The 22,303-nt window shown below is 41.7% G+C and overlaps 1 protein-coding gene across 23 annotated transcripts in view; it reads right to left on the reverse strand.

The window, feature by feature from the left end:
• Positions 1-22,303, reverse strand: part of DNMT3A (DNA methyltransferase 3 alpha) — a 201,555-nt gene that overhangs the window by 129,105 nt on the left and 50,147 nt on the right. For 10 of the 23 annotated variants that reach the window (XM_073625003.1, XM_073625002.1, XM_073625001.1 and 7 more), the window contains exons 1-3: positions 8,668-8,889; positions 5,861-5,947; positions 5,403-5,477 (exon numbers count right to left, since the gene is read on the reverse strand). In XM_073625003.1, coding sequence (XP_073481104.1) covers positions 5,403-5,477; positions 5,861-5,947; positions 8,668-8,749 — 244 coding nt within the window. In that variant the 5' untranslated portion in view covers positions 8,750-8,889. The other 13 variants (XM_073625009.1, XM_073625006.1, XM_073625023.1 and 10 more) reach the window with 11 other exon arrangements.

Consider the following 22,303-nt stretch of genomic DNA (forward strand, 5'->3'; position numbering starts at 1 on the left):
ATTATTTCTTGGCAATAACATGGCGTGGGCGGATTTCTGCCAGTAACAGGCTGTGTCACTCCCCGCCAGTCTGTGTCTTAGAATAAGAGGGAGGTGAAGCCACCATTAATCTACATGTAATAAATTGGCCACAATGTGTTTAGCTGGTTAGTGGGAATGGAGGAGGAGGGAGGGAGTGGGGCTGTCATTTACCATTGTGTATACTATACGCCCACATGTGTGACTCTGTTGCTTACAGTGCCTTAAAAAAGTATTCATACCCCTTGAAATTTTCCACATTTTGTCATGTTACAACCAAGTCTCAAGTCTTTTACAGACTCTAACAGGTTTTCTTCTAAGATCTGGAGGATCTTAGTTATGAGGAAAGGTTGCGAGCGTTGAACTTATTCTCTCTGGAGAAGAGACGCTTGAGAGGGGATATGATTTCAATTTACAAATACTGTACTGGTGACCCCACAATAGGGATAAAACTTTTTCGCAGAAGAGAGTTTAATAAGACTCGGGGCCACTCATTACAATTAGAAGAAAAGAGGTTTAACCTTAAACTACGTAGAGGGTTCTTTACTGTAAGAGCGGTAAGGATGTGGAATTCCCTTCCACAGGCGGTGGTCTCAGCGGGGAGCATTGATAGCTTCAAGAAACTATTAGATAATCACCTGAATGACCGCAACATACAGGGATATGTAAGGTAATACTGACACATAATCACACACATAGGTTGGACTTGATAGACGTGTGTCTTTTTTCAACCTCACCTACTATGTAACTATGTAACTATGTAATTTCCCTGTATTTGGCTCCATCCATTGTCCCATCAACTCTGACCAGGTTCCCTGTCCCTACTGAAGAAAACCATCCCCACAACATGATGCTGCCACCACCATGTTTCACGGTGGGGATGGTGTGTTCAGGGTGATGTGCAGTGTTATTTTTCCACCACACGTAGCGTTTTGTCTTTAGGCCAAAAAGTTCAATTTTGGTCTCATCTGACCAGAGCACCTTCTTCCACATTTTTGCTGTGTCCCCCACATGGCTTCTCACAAACTGCAAATGGGACTTCTTATGGCTTTCTTTCAACAATGGCTTTCTTCTTACCATTCTTCCATAAAGGCCAGATTTGTGAAGTGCACAACTAATGGTTGTCCTGTAGACAGATTCCCCCACCTGAGCTGTGGATCTCTGCAGCTCCTCCAGAGTTACTTGGCTGCTTCTCTGATTAATGCTCTCCTTGCCGGCCTGTCAGTTTAGGTGGACGGCATTATCTTGGTAGGTTTGCAGTTGTGTCATACTCTTTCCATTTTCGGATAATGGATTGAACAGTGCTCCGTGAGCAGTTCAAAGCTTGGGATTTTTTTTATAGCCTAACCCTGCTTTAAACTTCTTCACAATTTTATCCCTGACCTGTTTGATGTGTTCCTTGGCCTTCCTGATGCTGTTTGTTCACTAAGGTTTTCTAACAAACCTGCTTCATAGAACAGCTGTATTTATACTGAGATTATATTACACACAGATGGACTCTGTTTACTAATTAGATAAGTCTGAAGGCAATTGGTTCCACTGGAATTTAGTTAGGGGTATCAAAGTAAAGGGGGCTCAATACAAATGCACGCCACACTTTTCAGATATTTATTTGTAAAAAAATGGTAAAACCATTTATCATTTTCCTTCCACTTCACAATTATGTGCCACTTTGTGTTGGTCTATCACATAAAATCCCAGTAAAATACATTTACGTTTTTGCTTGTAACATGACAAAATGTGGAAAATTTCAAGGGGTATGAATACTTTGTCAAGGCACTGTAGATGTCATAGAGAGGAAATGTTTAGCATAGAAACTCACTGAGCATGTGCAGAGTTGCCACCACAGCTGCAAAATCCCTAGCTGATTTGGGGACATGGACAGAAGGGGGAGATAGAGAGCAACAGGATCAACCAGGTTTATTGCAGAATGCAGAAAACAAATCTCATAGTGACTGAGTGAGTATGAACAGCATGCAATACACCAGTGGTTCTCAACCCTGTCCTCAAGTATCCCCCAACAGGCCATGTTTTGGGAATTTCTCTTAGATTAAATAGCTGTCCAAAATATCAAGCCATTGCACAGGTGCTTTAAATTATTAAAGCATCTGTGCAAGATAAAGGAAAACCTGCAAACATGGCCTGTTGGGGGTACTTAGGGATAGGGTTGAGCAGGGGCAGACTGACCATTCGGACACTCGGGCACTGCCCGAGGGCCCCATGCCACTAAGGGGCCCCATCAGGGTTGCCAGCCTCAATTAAACCAGGGACAGTATGTAAAAATCTGTATTTTTTTAAAAATCCTAAGATTATAGCTGCCCCGCCTCTCCAGTACCTTTCCAGTGTGTGTATGTGTATTCTGTGTGTGTATACTGTGTGTATATTGTGTGTCTGTGTGTGTATACTGTGTGTGTGTGTATACTGTGTGGCCCCATAATCTATTGCCTGGGGGCCCCATAATCTCCTATTGCCCGGGGGCCCCATAATCTCCTATTGCCCGGGGGCCCCATGAGTTATCAGTCCCCTCCTGGGGTTGAGAACCACTGCAATATGCCATTTTTTGATGTTTTTTTTATGATGTGGATTTAGTGACACTATTAGGCTTAATGTACACAGGATGTTTTTACAACCTCTGCTGAACGATTTACTTTGACAGATAGTAACCCATGTTTAAAACGTCCTTTTTGCCGCATTTACATGCCGCGTTTAGCCGCGTTTGTGTTTAGAAGCGTTTTTTTTTTCTTTTTAAATAGCCAAAAATAAAAAAACGGTTGTAAACGAAACGCGGCTAAACATTAGTTACCACGTTTAGCCATGTTTAGCCGCGTTTAGCCGCGTTTAGAAGCGCTTGGAGCTAGAAATGCCACTAAACTCAGCGTCCGAACTAATTTTTTTTGCTTTCCAAAAAAGGCCTCCAAACGCAACTGCCTAGAAATTACTATAAACAATCCTCTGTACATGTACTGATAAGATAACATACAGGAGAGTTCAGGAGCAGTTGAAAAAAATGCCCAACTGCTCCTAAACGTCCATTTAGCAGCAGCAGTGTACATGAGGCCTAACTAATCTTCAGGCAGGGCCGGTGTTAGACTATTTTGCACCCTAGGCAGGACCAGCTACTTGCACCCGCCACCCCCCTTCCTTATGTCATCAATGTTATAACTGTGAAGAAATATAGGAGATGAAAAAAACTCCCCTGTATAAACACAAGGCTGTAACAAGCTTACACCAGTCCAACTGCACCATCCGGGGAAAGAAACAAACAAAGGGTAGTACCACCAGTGCCTCCACAAGACCAAATGACCTACCAAACCACCCTATATACTCCCCACGGTAAAGAACGCACCGCCCACACCAGTATCCTATCCGGTGCGTGGTGCTCGCCCGGTCCAAGACCCACAGCAGAACCAATGACCACCGTTGCCATCTTGAAAGAGGGCAGGGCGGTGGCATACTGAGGTCCAGACATTGGAGCCAACATGGAGTGTGGGACAACCTGTATGCATGACCCCAAAGACCCAGGCATAAAAAAAAATAAAATAAAATACGACAGGGACTTCTGTAGGTCAAGGTCAAACAGTATGAACCAGGGGCCGTGGCTGCACCCTAGACAGCAATACACCCTAGGCGGCTGCCTAGTTTGCCTAGTGGTAGCACCGGCCCTGTCTTCAGGTTTAAAATGTGCAATACTGGCTCTAGCAGTGAAAGAGTTAATGTATTGGACATTTTTAAATGCTAATGTAAGGATGAAGCAGCCATGAAAAAGTTCCAGTGGGTTTAGCTGGTCACATTTATTTTTCAGGACCTGTGTGATTGGGGGGTGTGCATACTATGTGCTAAAATGTGCTCCTTTTTCCTATCTTAAAGGTATGCTTTAAAGCTAAAATCTAATACCCTGTTTCCCCGAAAATAAGACCTAGCGTGATTGTCGGTGATGGCTGCAATATAAGCCCTACCCCCCAAATAAGCCCTAGTTAAAGTCCTTGTAGGTCTTATTTTCAGGGTAGAGCTTATTTGGGGGGTTGCGCTTATATTGCAGCCATCACAGACAATCACGCTAGGTCTTATTTTCGGGGAAACAGGGTAAGATATAAAAATACACCAATCCATGCAAGAAAGTTTTCATTAAACATCTTTTTTATATATATAATTAGTGCAATTAATGGATCTGTCTTGATAGGGGGTCTTGTTTCTTGGGAAACTAAGTAGGTTACATGCTACATGAACATGTCCTGACAAGAAACATGCTGAAATGAGGAGGGAGCAGGGACACATTTTCAGCCTTTGCTATCCAATCACAGGCTGGGGGTGGGGAGGTGACCAAGTTGTATTACCCAACTGCAGTAGAGAAAAGTCAGGTCAGCTGTTAGACTACAACAGCTGAAGAGGAAGATTGGTCCATCCAACTGGACGTAGGAATCTGTTTGAATTCTTTCATTCAGTCAGAAGGCTAAACAAAAGAAATATATGAATGTATGGCCAGCGTTCGTTTTAAAATATTATTTGCTAATAATTTAAATTTTTTTTTTCAATTTTGCTCATTTAATTTTTGGTGATAATGAAAAGAAACAAACAAATAAAAACAAAAAAATGCTAATATTAACGATAAAAAAATAGAAATGGAAAAAAAATCAGGGTTAACGAGAAATGCCTTTTACTAGAAAGAACTTTTTTTTTTTTTACTTGTAATGTTCTTTAACTGATTTAACTGATGTCATATGCAGATCAAAGGCCATACCTTAGATTAACATATGAATGACATAGTAACTACAATGTAACAATACATTTTACATTGTATTAATTAATGACGTTTTACACAGGAGCCACTGCATTTTGACTAGTAATGCATAGCAATTCCTGACTGTCATTTTGACAGCAGTAATCACAGGTAATAGTGGCAGGGGGAGTTGCAGCTGGGGAAGAGTTACTGAACATAGAAGAAACATCCTGGAAACCTTGTTGAAGTTCTTTTGGGACATGCCCCGTATTTCTAAAATCCTGAAGTGGTTAAGGTGTATCTCTAAGCAAAACTTTTTTTTTGGATAGATTAGGGGAACGGTTAGACCTCGGTCAAATTTTTGCTGTAGCAGCTGTGTCCCCATAGTGGAGTTTAACCACTCAGTTTTCACTGGTGACCATTGTTACAGAAATGGAAGCTGAGGGGAAATCTAAACATTTAGAGCTGTCCCCAGAACAAGAGGTGAGGGAAAAGCTCCCAATGGGCACACCTGTTCTGGGAACTCTCCAAAATGGGAATTCCCTTCACTTAGTGGATTTCCTCTAACTTCCTTTTGCATCTCTAGGACAGAACGTGAAGGACAATTCCCTCAATGATATTGGGATAGTGAAATATCTGAAAATCACATGCAGCCAGTCTGGCTCACCTTTGGTTTTAGATGTGCCTTCTTCTGCCAGTTCTACAAAGTCTTCATTATCATCAGAGTCCACATAAATGTAGCCTTGCATAAAAGAGAAAATGTAATATAAATCAATATAATTTCTTTTGAAACCAACCCAACCAAAGCTACTTTGCTGGCTTGGTACTAGGTTGACCAATGAAAAATAGCAAATGAAAAAGGTATTGCGATAACTCAAAAAAATTAAAATAATAATCACCCCAAAAAAACAATAAGCATCCGTAAAAATGATCCAGTCCACAATGTGTAGGTTACGGAATGTGACAGAGTTCCATAAAGTATGACAAGGAAAGTCCTCACAGAAATTTCCAATCACAGTGGTTAGGAAAATAAGTGCAGTAGCAAAATTATCATTTAACCGTGCTCCACCATTAATTGTGGGTGAGAAATACAAACCAGAAAACTAAAATAAATACGCCTTGTACCAATAAGACTCCCTTGGTCTGCAGTATATCTGAAGGGGATGGTTCTCAGCTCCAGAGGTATCTCCTTAAATTGGTCTACCATAAAACCTTGGGAGAAGCATATTGGTTATCATATTGCAGTAGGTTTATTAAAACATCAGTTCCAACAAGTATATATGAATGCGCACTTACATTTACAGGTGCAGTAAGTCAGCACCAACATATACAGCCAACTAAGTGCGCTTGCCGTCTCTCCAGGTTGCGCCGTGCACTCCAAGACATCAGAGGTCGGAACCGACAAAACTAGAAGTGACGTCGATAAGGGCGGACGCGCAGCCTCAATGCATTTCGTGTTCAACACGACATCAGGAAGCTTGATGTGTTGACGCGTTGATCACGAAATGCATTGAGGCTGCATGCCCGCCCATATCAACGTCACTTCCGGTTTTCTTGGTTTTGACCTCTGATGTCTTGGAACGCACACCGCAAAAAATTTAAAAAATCAAAATTCTTCATAAATTTTGGCCAAAATCTATTCTGCTACATGACTTTGGTAAAAAAAAAATCTCAATAAGTGTGTTGATTTGTTTGCGTAAAAGTTATATCATCTACAAACTGTGGTAAATATATTGAAATTTTGTATACTACTAATGGCGGTGATAAGTGACTTTTAATGGGACTGCGATAGTGTGGCGGGAAATCTAACACTAACTGACACTGAGTGGGAACTAACTGCCGCTGACATCAACAGTGACACTAATACAATGATCAGTGATGATGCTATACACTGCCACTGTACTAATGACACTGGCTGGAAAGGGGTTAACGTCTAGGGTGATCAAGGGGTTAAATGTGTGCCTAACAATGTGTAATGTGTGTAACGTGTGCTGCTTTTTACCAAAGATCTCTTTGTTTCTTATCCCTGCTTTGCATAATAAAAACGACATCAAACACATACTGTGTACATATATCAGTGATCAATTCTATTATCCAAAAGTGCCTGGTACGATAAAACTCAAAATATCCAAAAAAAGTTAAAGTGCTAGTGTGCAATTATTAAAATGGAAAAAAGATTGTTTGTCAAGTGCATATGACAATAAACCATAGAGTCCTTTACATTGAGGTGTAGATGAGTTCAAATGAAGTGGAAAGAAATAGTCCTTTATGGAAACATGTGTAAAGATACAGTATCACCAGACGGAGAGATACAGTGGATATAAAAAAAATCTACACACCCTTGTTGAAATGTCAGGTTTCTGTGATGTAAAAAAATGAGACAAAGATAAATAATTTCAGAACTTTTTCCACCTTTAGGCTGGGTTCACACCTATGCAAATTGGATGCAGTGTATTCGCAGAACATTTTAAAATCTATTACTTTCAATCAGTCTGGTTCACATATGTGCGTTGCATTCGCACTCCGCAATGCCGGACTGGTGTGAATCCAGCCCTAATGTGACCTATAAACTGTACCACTCAGTTGAAAAACAAACTGAAATCTTTAGAGGGAAGTAAAAATAAAAAAATAAAATAATGTGGTTGCATAAGTGTCCATGCAAGAAAGTTTTCATTAAACATCTTTTTTATATATATAATTAGTGCAATTAATGGATCTGTCTTGATAGGGGGTCTTGTTTCTTGGGAAACTAAGTAGGTTACATGCTACATGAACATGTCCTGACAAGAAACATGCTGAAATGAGGAGGGAGCAGGGACACATTTTCAGCCTTTGCTATCCAATCACAGGCTGGGGGTGGGGAGGTGACCAAGTTGTATTACCCAACTGCAGTAGAGAAAAGTCAGGTCAGCTGTTAGACTACAACAGCTGAAGAGGAAGATTGGTCCATCCAACTGGACGTAGGAATCTGTTTGAATTCTTTCATTCAGTCAGAAGGCTAAACAAAAGAAATATATGAATGTATGGCCAGCGTTCGTTTTAAAATATTATTTGCTAATAATTTAAATTTTTTTTTTCAATTTTGCTCATTTAATTTTTGGTGATAATGAAAAGAAATAAACAAATAAAAACAAAAAAATGCTAATATTAACGATAAAAAAATAGAAATGGAAAAAAAATCAGGGTTAACGAGAAATGCCTTTTACTAGAAAGAACTTTTTTTTTTTTTACTTGTAATGTTCTTTAACTGATTTAACTGATGTCATATGCAGATCAAAGGCCATACCTTAGATTAACATATGAATGACATAGTAACTACAATGTAACAATACATTTTACATTGTATTAATTAATGACGTTTTACACAGGAGCCACTGCATTTTGACTAGTAATGCATAGCAATTCCTGACTGTCATTTTGACAGCAGTAATCACAGGTAATAGTGGCAGGGGGAGTTGCAGCTGGGGAAGAGTTACTGAACATAGAAGAAACATCCTGGAAACCTTGTTGAAGTTCTTTTGGGACATGCCCCGTATTTCTAAAATCCTGAAGTGGTTAAGGTGTATCTCTAAGCAAAACTTTTTTTTTGGATAGATTAGGGGAACGGTTAGACCTCGGTCAAATTTTTGCTGTAGCAGCTGTGTCCCCATAGTGGAGTTTAACCACTCAGTTTTCACTGGTGACCATTGTTACAGAAATGGAAGCTGAGGGGAAATCTAAACATTTAGAGCTGTCCCCAGAACAAGAGGTGAGGGAAAAGCTCCCAATGGGCACACCTGTTCTGGGAACTCTCCAAAATGGGAATTCCCTTCACTTAGTGGATTTCCTCTAACTTCCTTTTGCATCTCTAGGACAGAACGTGAAGGACAATTCCCTCAATGATATTGGGATAGTGAAATATCTGAAAATCACATGCAGCCAGTCTGGCTCACCTTTGGTTTTAGATGTGCCTTCTTCTGCCAGTTCTACAAAGTCTTCATTATCATCAGAGTCCACATAAATGTAGCCTTGCATAAAAGAGAAAATGTAATATAAATCAATATAATTTCTTTTGAAACCAACCCAACCAAAGCTACTTTGCTGGCTTGGTACTAGGTTGACCAATGAAAAATAGCAAATGAAAAAGGTATTGCGATAACTCAAAAAAATTAAAATAATAATCACCCCAAAAAAACAATAAGCATCCGTAAAAATGATCCAGTCCACAATGTGTAGGTTACGGAATGTGACAGAGTTCCATAAAGTATGACAAGGAAAGTCCTCACAGAAATTTCCAATCACAGTGGTTAGGAAAATAAGTGCAGTAGCAAAATTATCATTTAACCGTGCTCCACCATTAATTGTGGGTGAGAAATACAAACCAGAAAACTAAAATAAATACGCCTTGTACCAATAAGACTCCCTTGGTCTGCAGTTTATCTGAAGGGGATGGTTCTCAGCTCCAGAGGTATCTCCTTAAATTGGTCTACCATAAAACCTTGGGAGAAGCATATTGGTTATCATATTGCAGTAGGTTTATTAAAACATCAGTTCCAACAAGTATATATGAATGCGCACTTACATTTACAGGTGCAGTAAGTCAGCACCAACATATACAGCCAACTAAGTGCGCTTGCCGTCTCTCCAGGTTGCGCCGTGCACTCCAAGACATCAGAGGTCGGAACCGACAAAACTGGAAGTGACGTCGATAAGGGTGGACGCGCAGCCTCAATGCATTTCGTGTTCAACACGACATCAGGAAGCTTGATGTGTTGACGCGTTGATCACGAAATGCATTGAGGCTGCATGCCCGCCCATATCAACGTCACTTCCGGTTTTCTTGGTTTTGACCTCTGATGTCTTGGAACGCACACCGCAAAAAATTTAAAAAATCAAAATTCTTCATAAATTTTGGCCAAAATCTATTCTGCTACATGACTTTGGTAAAAAAAAAATCTCAATAAGTGTGTTGATTGGTTTGCGTAAAAGTTATATCATCTACAAACTGTGGTAAATATATTGAAATTTTGTATACTACTAATGGCGGTGATAAGTGACTTTTAATGGGACTGCGATAGTGTGGCGGGAAATCTAACACTAACTGACACTGAGTGGGAACTAACTGCCGCTGACATCAACAGTGACACTAATACAATGATCAGTGATGATGCTATACACTGCCACTGTACTAATGACACTGGCTGGAAAGGGGTTAACGTCTAGGGTGATCAAGGGGTTAAATGTGTGCCTAACAATGTGTAATGTGTGTAACGTGTGCTGCTTTTTACCAAAGATCTCTTTGTTTCTTATCCCTGCTTTGCATAATAAAAACGACATCAAACACATACTGTGTACATATATCAGTGATCAATTCTATTATCCAAAAGTGCCTGGTACGATAAAACTCAAAATATCCAAAAAAAGTTAAAGTGCTAGTGTGCAATTATTAAAATGGAAAAAAGATTGTTTGTCAAGTGCATATGACAATAAACCATAGAGTCCTTTACATTGAGGTGTAGATGAGTTCAAATGAAGTGGAAAGAAATAGTCCTTTATGGAAACATGTGTAAAGATACAGTATCACCAGACGGAGAGATACAGTGGATATAAAAAAAATCTACACACCCTTGTTGAAATGTCAGGTTTCTGTGATGTAAAAAAATGAGACAAAGATAAATAATTTCAGAACTTTTTCCACCTTTAGGCTGGGTTCACACCTATGCAAATTGGATGCAGTGTATTCGCAGAACATTTTAAAATCTATTACTTTCAATCAGTCTGGTTCACATATGTGCGTTGCATTCGCACTCCGCAATGCCGGACTGGTGTGAATCCAGCCCTAATGTGACCTATAAACTGTACCACTCAGTTGAAAAACAAACTGAAATCTTTAGAGGGAAGTAAAAATAAAAAAATAAAATAATGTGGTTGCATAAGTGTCCATGCAAGAAAGTTTTCATTAAACATCTTTTTTATATATATAATTAGTGCAATTAATGGATCTGTCTTGATAGGGGGTCTTGTTTCTTGGGAAACTAAGTAGGTTACATGCTACATGAACATGTCCTGACAAGAAACATGCTGAAATGAGGAGGGAGCAGGGACACATTTTCAGCCTTTGCTATCCAATCACAGGCTGGGGGTGGGGAGGTGACCAAGTTGTATTACCCAACTGCAGTAGAGAAAAGTCAGGTCAGCTGTTAGACTACAACAGCTGAAGAGGAAGATTGGTCCATCCAACTGGACGTAGGAATCTGTTTGAATTCTTTCATTCAGTCAGAAGGCTAAACAAAAGAAATATATGAATGTATGGCCAGCGTTCGTTTTAAAATATTATTTGCTAATAATTTAAATTTTTTTTTTCAATTTTGCTCATTTAATTTTTGGTGATAATGAAAAGAAATAAACAAATAAAAACAAAAAAATGCTAATATTAACGATAAAAAAATAGAAATGGAAAAAAAATCAGGGTTAACGAGAAATGCCTTTTACTAGAAAGAACTTTTTTTTTTTTTACTTGTAATGTTCTTTAACTGATTTAACTGATGTCATATGCAGATCAAAGGCCATACCTTAGATTAACATATGAATGACATAGTAACTACAATGTAACAATACATTTTACATTGTATTAATTAATGACGTTTTACACAGGAGCCACTGCATTTTGACTAGTAATGCATAGCAATTCCTGACTGTCATTTTGACAGCAGTAATCACAGGTAATAGTGGCAGGGGGAGTTGCAGCTGGGGAAGAGTTACTGAACATAGAAGAAACATCCTGGAAACCTTGTTGAAGTTCTTTTGGGACATGCCCCGTATTTCTAAAATCCTGAAGTGGTTAAGGTGTATCTCTAAGCAAAACTTTTTTTTTGGATAGATTAGGGGAACGGTTAGACCTCGGTCAAATTTTTGCTGTAGCAGCTGTGTCCCCATAGTGGAGTTTAACCACTCAGTTTTCACTGGTGACCATTGTTACAGAAATGGAAGCTGAGGGGAAATCTAAACATTTAGAGCTGTCCCCAGAACAAGAGGTGAGGGAAAAGCTCCCAATGGGCACACCTGTTCTGGGAACTCTCCAAAATGGGAATTCCCTTCACTTAGTGGATTTCCTCTAACTTCCTTTTGCATCTCTAGGACAGAACGTGAAGGACAATTCCCTCAATGATATTGGGATAGTGAAATATCTGAAAATCACATGCAGCCAGTCTGGCTCACCTTTGGTTTTAGATGTGCCTTCTTCTGCCAGTTCTACAAAGTCTTCATTATCATCAGAGTCCACATAAATGTAGCCTTGCATAAAAGAGAAAATGTAATATAAATCAATATAATTTCTTTTGAAACCAACCCAACCAAAGCTACTTTGCTGGCTTGGTACTAGGTTGACCAATGAAAAATAGCAAATGAAAAAGGTATTGCGATAACTCAAAAAAATTAAAATAATAATCACCCCAAAAAAACAATAAGCATCCGTAAAAATGATCCAGTCCACAATGTGTAGGTTACGGAATGTGACAGAGTTCCATAAAGTATGACAAGGAAAGTCCTCACAGAAATTTCCAATCACAGTGGTTAGGAAAATAAGTGCAGTAGCAAAATTATCATTTAACCGTGCTCCACCATTAATTGTGGGTGAGAAATACAAACCAGAAAACTAAAATAAATACGCCTTGTACCAATAAGACTCCCTTGGTCTGCAGCTTATCTGAAGGGGATGGTTCTCAGCTCCAGAGGTATCTCCTTAAATTGGTCTACCATAAAACCTTGGGAGAAGCATATTGGTTATCATATTGCAGTAGGTTTATTAAAACATCAGTTCCAACAAGTATATATGAATGCGCACTTACATTTACAGGTGCAGTAAGTCAGCACCAACATATACAGCCAACTAAGTGCGCTTGCCGTCTCTCCAGGTTGCGCCGTGCACTCCAAGACATCAGAGGTCGGAACCGACAAAACTGGAAGTGACGTCGATAAGGGTGGACGCGCAGCCTCAATGCATTTCGTGTTCAACACGACATCAGGAAGCTTGATGTGTTGACGCGTTGATCACGAAATGCATTGAGGCTGCATGCCCGCCCATATCAACGTCACTTCCGGTTTTCTTGGTTTTGACCTCTGATGTCTTGGAACGCACACCGCAAAAAATTTAAAAAATCAAAATTCTTCATAAATTTTGGCCAAAATCTATTCTGCTACATGACTTTGGTAAAAAAAAAATCTCAATAAGTGTGTTGATTGGTTTGCGTAAAAGTTATATCATCTACAAACTGTGGTAAATATATTGAAATTTTGTATACTACTAATGGCGGTGATAAGTGACTTTTAATGGGACTGCGATAGTGTGGCGGGAAATCTAACACTAACTGACACTGAGTGGGAACTAACTGCCGCTGACATCAACAGTGACACTAATACAATGATCAGTGATGATGCTATACACTGCCACTGTACTAATGACACTGGCTGGAAAGGGGTTAACGTCTAGGGTGATCAAGGGGTTAAATGTGTGCCTAACAATGTGTAATGTGTGTAACGTGTGCTGCTTTTTACCAAAGATCTCTTTGTTTCTTATCCCTGCTTTGCATAATAAAAACGACATCAAACACATACTGTGTACATATATCAGTGATCAATTCTATTATCCAAAAGTGCCTGGTACGATAAAACTCAAAATATCCAAAAAAAGTTAAAGTGCTAGTGTGCAATTATTAAAATGGAAAAAAGATTGTTTGTCAAGTGCATATGACAATAAACCATAGAGTCCTTTACATTGAGGTGTAGATGAGTTCAAATGAAGTGGAAAGAAATAGTCCTTTATGGAAACATGTGTAAAGATACAGTATCACCAGACGGAGAGATACAGTGGATATAAAAAAAATCTACACACCCCTGTTGAAATGTCAGGTTTCTGTGATGTAAAAAAATGAGACAAAGATAAATAATTTCAGAACTTTTTCCACCTTTAGGCTGGGTTCACACCTATGCAAATTGGATGCAGTGTATTCGCAGAACATTTTAAAATCTATTACTTTCAATCAGTCTGGTTCACATATGTGCGTTGCATTCGCACTCCGCAATGCCGGACTGGTGTGAATCCAGCCCTAATGTGACCTATAAACTGTACCACTCAGTTGAAAAACAAACTGAAATCTTTAGAGGGAAGTAAAAATAAAAAAATAAAATAATGTGGTTGCATAAGTGTGCACACCCTCTTATAACTGGGGATGTAGCTGTGTTCAGATCTAAGCAATCACATTTAAACTCATATTAAATAGGAGTCAGTACACACCTGCCATCATTTAGAGTGCCTCTGATTAACCCCAAATAAAGTTCAGCTGCTCTTGTAGGTCTTTCCTTACATTTTCTTCATCTCATCCTACAGAAAAAGCCATGGTCCACAGAGAGCTTCCAAAGCATCAGAGGGATCTCATTGTTAAAAAGTATCAGTCAGGAGAAGGGTACAAAAGAATTTCCAATGCATTAGATATACCATGGAACACAGTGAAGACAGTCACCATCAAGTGGAGAAAATATGGCACAACAGTGACATTACCAAGAACTGGACGTGCCTCCAAAATTGATGAAAAGACGAGAAGAAAACTGGTCAGGGAGGCTGCCAAGAGGCCTCCAGCAACATTAAAGGAGCTGCAGGAATATCTGTCAAGTACTGGCTGTGTGGTACATGTGACAACAATCTCCCATATTTGTCATATGTCTGGGCTATGGGGTAGAGTGGAAAGACAGAAACCTTTTCTTACGAAGAAAAACATCCAAGCCCGGCTAAATTTAGCAAAAACACATCTGAAGTCTCCCAAAAGCATGTGGGAAAATGTGTTATGGTCTGATGAAACCAAGGTTGAACTTTTTTGGCTATAATTCCAAAAGATAGGTTTGGAGCAAAAAAAACACTGCACATCAACAAAAGAACACCATACCCACCGTGAAGCATGGTGATGGCAGCGTCATACTTTGGGGCTGTTTTTCTTCAGCTGGAACAGGGGCCTTCATTAAGGTAGAGGGAATTATGAACAGTTCCATATACCAGTCAATATTGGCACAAAACCTTCAGGCTTCTGCTAGAAAGCTGAACATGAAGAGGAACTTCATCTTTCTGCATGACAACTACCCAAAGCATACATCCAAATCAACAAAGGAATAGCTTCACCAGAAGAAGATTCAAGTTTTGGAATGGCCCAGCCAGAGCCCAGACCTGAATCCCATTGAAAATCTGTGGGGTGATCTGAAGAGGGCTGTGCACAGGAGATGCCCTCACAATCTGATAGATTTGGAATGTTTTTGCAAAGAAGAGTGGGCAAATATTGCCAAGTCAAGATGTGCCGTGCTGATAGAATCATACCCAAAAAGACTGAGTGCTGTAATAAAATCAAAAGGTGTTTCAACACGTATTAGTTTAAGGGTGTGCACAACACTTATGCAACCATATTATTTTAGTTTTTTATTTTTACTTCCCTCCACCTAAAAGATTTCAGTTTTTCAACTGAGTTGTACAGTTTATAGGTCACATTAAAGGTGGAAAAAAATCTGAAATTATTTATCTTTGTCTCATTTTTTTACATCACAGAAACCTGACATTTTTAAAAAAGTTGTGTAGACTTGTTATATACACTGTATATAGGAGATGTCCAAACACCCAAGGAAAGATCATGCCACCCTAGTGCTACAAATGGGAGACTTACCAGAAACATTTGACCCCGATTAAGGTGGTCAAAACAAGCCTTAGTCGCTTGCAATCCTTCTGGTCAATCGTCACCAGCTCTCCCACCATGATCATACATATAAGAATAAACCTTTCCGGCAATCCTATTAGCTGCAATGAGATTGGCGGTCTCCAGCTCAACCAGTCAACCTTGTCCATCATAGATATGGGAATGAAGCCCCTTTGTACATAAAAATGTTTAATAAAGTATTGCACTTAAAAATATAGCGATATTCAAACGTGTATAGTACATCAGAGAGAATGATTCCAGTCACCCAATTCAAAAATGGCCTTGATCGGGTCGAGCATGCGTTGTACATTGTGCATTGAATGTCCTAGCTCCGCCCTGCATATTTCGTCATATATAATGTCATCAGGAACCATTGTCATATGCACTTGACAAACAATCTTTTTTCAGTTTTAATAATTGTGTACTAGTACTAGTAATAATTGCACACTAGTACTTTAACTTGTATTGGTTATTTTGAGTTCTTATTGCATGTGTGCACTCTAAACCAAGAAAGAGGCAGCAACGTACCCAGAGCCGTCTTTAATATTGATTGGACCCTGGGCAAAAATTTTCTTGCCCCCCCCTCCATGCAGTTTCACTCTCCACCTGCTCTGAGACATACAATAAATAGCAGCTAGACTCAAAATCAGTTTACTGAATAAGATCAGGTAGCGATTGCGATTCGTTGCAAGAGGTTACAATGTATCATTACCGCTCACTGACTGGTTGCTAGAGGTTACAGCACACATTATGGCTCCCTGATTGGTTGCTAGAGGTTACAGCACATGATTTCTGCTTGTTGATTGTTGCTGGAGATTACTGTACATCAATACTGCTCACTGACTGGTTGCTAGAGGTTACAGGACATCATCTCACTGCCTGCACACCATGGACTGGGGAGGTGAGGGGACCCATAAATAGACAGAAAACTCTAAGGGATCCTAGGACTCCTGAGATCAGTGGCAGTGCTGGGTGGAGGGGAGGGTGTGATCAATGGCAATGCCGATTTTTTTTACCGACTACCAATATAAAGAGCAGTTTCAACACTGGCCACCAATACAATAGGGGTTTACTCTGACCACTAATGTAATAGGGGTTTACACTGACCACTAATGTAATAGAAGCATTCACAGTAATCACCAATGTAAGGAGGGATTTACACTGACCACCAATGTAAGGGGGACATTCACACTGGCCACCAGTGTGAATGAAAGAATTCTACACCAAGCACCAATGTAATGAGAATATTTACACTGACCACCAATGTAAATGAGACATATAACCTGCTTTCACATTTGTGTGTGTTGGAAACACATGCAAAATTGCTTTCCTGACACCACAGAAACGTGCTCCCCTTTAGCAGATACACAGCAGTGCTATTAATTGTTAATGACACCCTCACGCATCTGCTGACCTGTGCCTTGGCACCGTGTGATTTTGGGACTTTCTACCGCATTTGTAGTGCATAGAGCAGCCCACTGAAATAAATGGGCTGCCCTACACGTGACCTACAACTTAATCCACTCAGTACACCTTTGCATCCTAAAACCCATGCTAACCTCTGCACCCCAAACCTCCCCCATCCTCTCCAATCACCTTCCTTACCTCCATACATCCTCTCCTTGCTCACCTGTGCACCAAACTGTAATTCCTTCTCTGCCTACCTCTGCACACCCCACACTACCCCCCCACACACACACACACACACACACACACACTAATTTGCTTACCTTTGCAGAACAGGTGGATGTTAGACTGAATGACCACAGTTGTAGGCAGGACTTTCAAGCATGCCCCTTTATCTCCCCAGTGGGCAGCATTCAGTATAGGTGATGGTGGATATGACTTCAGGGGGGGCATGATATACATATGAATACAACCTCTAATTTACATATGAATGCTGCCGGTCCTCCGCTATTTAAATATGAATGTTTACATGTAAACACGGGGTCTGCAGGTCAGTCATCTGTACACAACAATAGGGCAGAGCTGGGCAGCATTAGTAACAAAATTTCACACTGAGATATCAGGGCACAGCACGGAACTAAAACCTCAAGGGACGAGGGAATTCAAACTGGGATAGTTGGCAATTATGAGGCATCTGCTTTGGGCCCCACAACAATAACAGAGCCCAGGGGAGCTGCCCCTTTTGCCCTGCCTTAAAGACGGCCCTGGACATACGAGTACGTCGCTTTGCCTGTACAGGCCACCTATCCACAGTACATTGTGGGTGGGCGGTCCTTAAGTGGTTAAAAAAGTTTCAATTCCACAGCCAAATATGCACTGGCACATTATACTGTCAGACTGCCCTCAAAAAAAAGTTATTTTCTGTACACCACGGACAGCTTTAAAGCATCTGTGAAGTCAAAGGATAGTAAATGTATTACTGGAAATGTAAAACCTTCCGGAACCATCCCTCCTAATTGAAATAAAAGAAAAAAACAATCAAAGTTCCTTTTTTTGCTATTTTTTTTCTGTAATCATAAAATAAGGGCTCATTTAATTCAAAATGTGGCATAGGACATGCTGTTTTAAAGCACTCTGAATGCCAATCAAAGCGCTTCTCACTAAATAAAATGCTTAGTTTACAATCCTGTTTACACGTTGTGTTTGCTTTACTTCAACAATTTTACCCCATGTTGCTTTCTTGGCACTTTAAGGAGTTTCCAAAGCCTCCATAGAAGTCTATGAGAATGTTTGCTAACAGCACCTGCAGCTTTTGAGAGGTTATTCAGAATTAGCTTCACTTTGTTTTGGAGCTATTGCAGGTATGAGATATCCCAGGATGCACTGGAAAACCATAAGCAGTCAATTCCGGTTCATGTGTATATATATTCTGGGAGTGTCTGGTGCAGACGTCACATCTGGTGTGCAGTGTAGAGTGGCAGGAAGGTGAGGGGGGTCTGGACTGGAGCAGAGCAACTAGCAGATGTCACACACGGTGTGCAACATGGGAACGTTATAGCGAAAGGTGAGTGGGGATCGGAGAGAGAGGATTGAGCGGCAGAGGATCAGCAGAGCTGGGGAACGGAGGAGGAGAAACTAGCAGATGGCACTCATAGTAAGCAGCGTGGGAGCAAAATAGCGGGGGGGTATGCAGGGCTTAGAATAAGAGGAAGATCAGCAAAACAGAAGATCAGCAGAGCTGAGGGTTACTACTGAGCAAGGGATCAGCAGAGCTGGGGGTTACTACTGAGCAGGGGATCAGCAGAGCTGGGGGTTACTACTGAGCAGGGGATCAGCAGAGCTGGGGGTTACTACTGAGCAAGGGATCAGCAGAGATGGGGGCTACTACTGAGCAGGGGATCAGCAGAGCTGGGGGTACTACTAAGCAGGGGATCAGCAGAGCTGGGGGTTACTACTGAGCAGGGGATCAGCAGAGCTGGGGGTTACTACTGAGCAGGGGATCAGCAGAGCTGGGGGTTACTACTGAGCAAGGGATCAGCAGAGCTGGGGGTTAATACTGAGCAGGGGATCAGCAGAGCTGGGGGTACTGCCAAGCAGGGGATCAGCAGAGCTGGGGGTTAATACTGAGCAGGGGATCAGCAGAGCTGGGGGTTTACTACTGAGAAAAGGATCAGCAGAGCTGGAGGTTACTACTGAGCAGGGGATCAGCAGAGTTGGGGGTTAATACTGAGCAGGGGATCAGCAGAGCTGGGGGTACTACTAAGCAGGGGATCAGCAGAGCTGGGGGTTAATACTGAGCAGGAGATCAGCAGAGCGGGGGGTTATTACTGAGCAGGGGATCAGCAGAACTGGGGGTACTACTTTGCAGGGGATCTACACATAAACTGGGGATCTGCTCAACAGGGGTACTAATGATCTTAGGATATGCTGAGTGGGGGTACTACTGAGATGGGGTTCTACAGGGCCCCTATCAAACAAATAGAAAATCAGAACACACAGAGCATTTGCCTAGCTTCATTAAAGCTTCAAAAGAGCATAATAGAAGCATCAAAAAAGTTAAAGCAATAAGCGCTTTAATTTGGCGCTTTAAAGTCGAAGCAAGTGTAAATGAGCCCTTAGGGCCCTGCTTCTCCCCCCAGAGTCAAGGGCTGGGGGTGGAGTTTAAAAACAGCCTTTGCCAGATTTTGTTGCCAAGAGCTCTTTCACCCAATGGCAACCTATGAAGCATCCTCAGACTATAGGCAGCGATACAAGGATGACTGTCTCTTTACACAGCGCACAAAGCTGCAAATGCCCTTTAACATGTCTGACAACGCCACTACGGCTCTGAATATGTAGTTAGCATTCAGAGAAAAGAGGAGGAAACTGCTCTGCGCTCCAAATACTGGCAGGATCACCAAGTAAACTTTAAGGTATCCCTCAAACCTATAAGTTAAAGGATTTGTGTATTTTCCCTTTCCCCCTTAAAGCTGCATGTCACAGGGCCAAAAAAAAACAAAACAGTCTCCTCCTACACCAGGTCCCCATCAGAGCCCCTTCTTACACCAGGTCCCCATCAGAGCCCCTTCTTACATCAGGTCCCCATCAGAGCCCCTTCTTACACCAGGTCCCCATCAGAGCCCCTTCTTACATCAGGTCCCCATCAGAGCCCCTTCTTACACCAGGTCCCCATCAGAGCCCCTTCTTACACCAGGTCCCCATCAGAGTCCCTTCTTACACCAGGTCCCCATCAGAGCCCCTTCTTACACCAGGTCCCCATCAGAGCCCCTTCTTACACCAGGTCCCCATCAGAGCCCCTTCTTACATCAGGTCCCCATCAGAGCCCCTTCTTACACCAGGTCCCCATCAGAGCCCCTTCTTACATCAGGTCCCCATCAGAGCCCCTTCTTACACCAGGTCCCCATCAGAGCCCCTTCTTACACCAGGTCCCCATCAGAGTCCCTTCTTACACCAGGTCCCCATCAGAGTCCCTTCTTACACCAGGTCCCCATCAGAGCCCCTTCTTACACCAGGTCCCTATAAGAGTCCCTTCTTACACCAGGTCCCCATCAGAGCCCCTTCTTACACCAGGTCCCCATCAGAGTCCCTTCTTACACCAGGTCCCCATCAGAGCCCCTTCTTACACCAGGTCCCCATCAGAGCCCCTTCTTACACCAGGTCCCCATCAGAGTCCCTTCTTACACCAGGTCCCCATCAGAGCCCCTTCTTACACCAGGTCCCCGTCAGAGTCCCTTCTTACACCAGGTCCCCATCAGAGCCCCTTCTTACACCAGGTCCCCATCAGAGCCCCTTATTACACCAGGTCCCCATCAGAGTCCCTTCTTACACCAGGTCCCCATCAGAGTCCCCTCTTACATCGGGATCCCCATCAGAGTCCCCTCTTACATCGGGATCCCCATCAGAGTCCCTTCTTACATCAGGATCCCCATCAGAGTCCCTTCTTACATCAGGATCCCCATTAGAGTTCCTTCCTACACCAGGTCCCCATCAGAGTACCTTCTTACACCAGGTCCCCATCAGAGTCCCTTAGATCAGGATCCCCATCAGAGTCCCCCTTACTACTGTAAGGCCAAGCCAGCCCATAGATTGTTCTTTTTTTTTATTCGATCAGCCAGTTGACCTAAAAATGTGCCTCAAATTCCCTATCCACATATTCAATGCACAACAGATAACATAGAGCCTCTGCTGACCTGAATCTTCAAACTGTGCACATTGAGCATACATCACTGACCCTAGCAGCAAACCGGGGCCCTAACTTGGAGACCCCTGTTCTAATAGATTAGTAAATCAGATGTTAACATGTAGGTCGTCTTATAGATGACCACAGTTAATGGCATTTCCTGAACCCCCTGATGTCCTTTCTGCTCACCCCACCCAATATTATTCTCTGGGGTCCAGCCTTCCACCAGCGTCCTAGCTCCATCCCATAATAGCTCACCTCCAGAACTGCCAATAACTCCATGCTGAGCCTCTGGGTTCTGTCTCTCCATAATTGTAGAGTCTCCTTTCTTGGCTGGCTCCAGTTCCCTAAGAAAAGAGATGTATAAATATTTTCCAGCATGCTGAAAATGTTACACTACCATGCATCATACATCCATCTTTACCTGATTGTTACATTGTGTTAGATCAGAAGAAAGAAAGAAATATATTTGCTAGATAGACACATGAATAGATAGATAGATAGATAGAGAGAGAGAGAGAGAGAGAGAGAGAGAGAGAGAGAGAGAGAGAGACAGACAGACAGACAGACAGACAGACAGACAGACAGATAGATAGAATGTCTTACCTAAAAAGCTGACCATAGACAGATATCAATGCATCTAGCGCTTTCTGGTAGTTGCAACATACGGGCCACACCCCTCCCTGGAAATCGTTGTAGTTCCAAAAGGTGCCTCCAGAGGGCGCTGATGTGAGAGTAGTGAGGACCGTGTGTGGAGTGTGCTCCGGGTCCTCCGGGTAGGAGCGGTCTGTAGAAGGGAGAGGAGGTAGAAGATCTTCTCAGATCATCAGTCGGCCCGGAACATTCCGGTATATATATCTATGTATACATTTATCTGGTTAGAAAACTCCAACAGGCTTTGTAGTCGTACTTCCCATGGGGCTGTACATCTATTCAGTGAGATACAATCACAGGGGTTTATGTTATTTTGTATCTGGGAGATCTCTGGCTGATCTTCCCTTGTAAATGGGAAGAATAGGAACATGTACGAATACACCCTGATTAGGGTTCAAAATGTTGTCATGAGGTGTATTTATCAATGTTTTCACCCAGGATTCACACAACTTTAACCCAGGATAAACACATTTTCTCGTAGAATCCTATATGAAGATGTGTGAATCCTGGGTGAATGCTGCATGAAACTTGAGCGAATGTAGCGTGAACCCTGGGTGAATGTTGTGTACATTTTGGGTAAATGTAGTATAAATCTTGGGTGAATGTAGTGCGAATCCT

This window comes from Aquarana catesbeiana, linkage group LG04, assembly GCF_042186555.1.
Source record: "Aquarana catesbeiana isolate 2022-GZ linkage group LG04, ASM4218655v1, whole genome shotgun sequence".
NCBI lineage: Eukaryota > Metazoa > Chordata > Amphibia > Anura > Ranidae > Aquarana > Aquarana catesbeiana.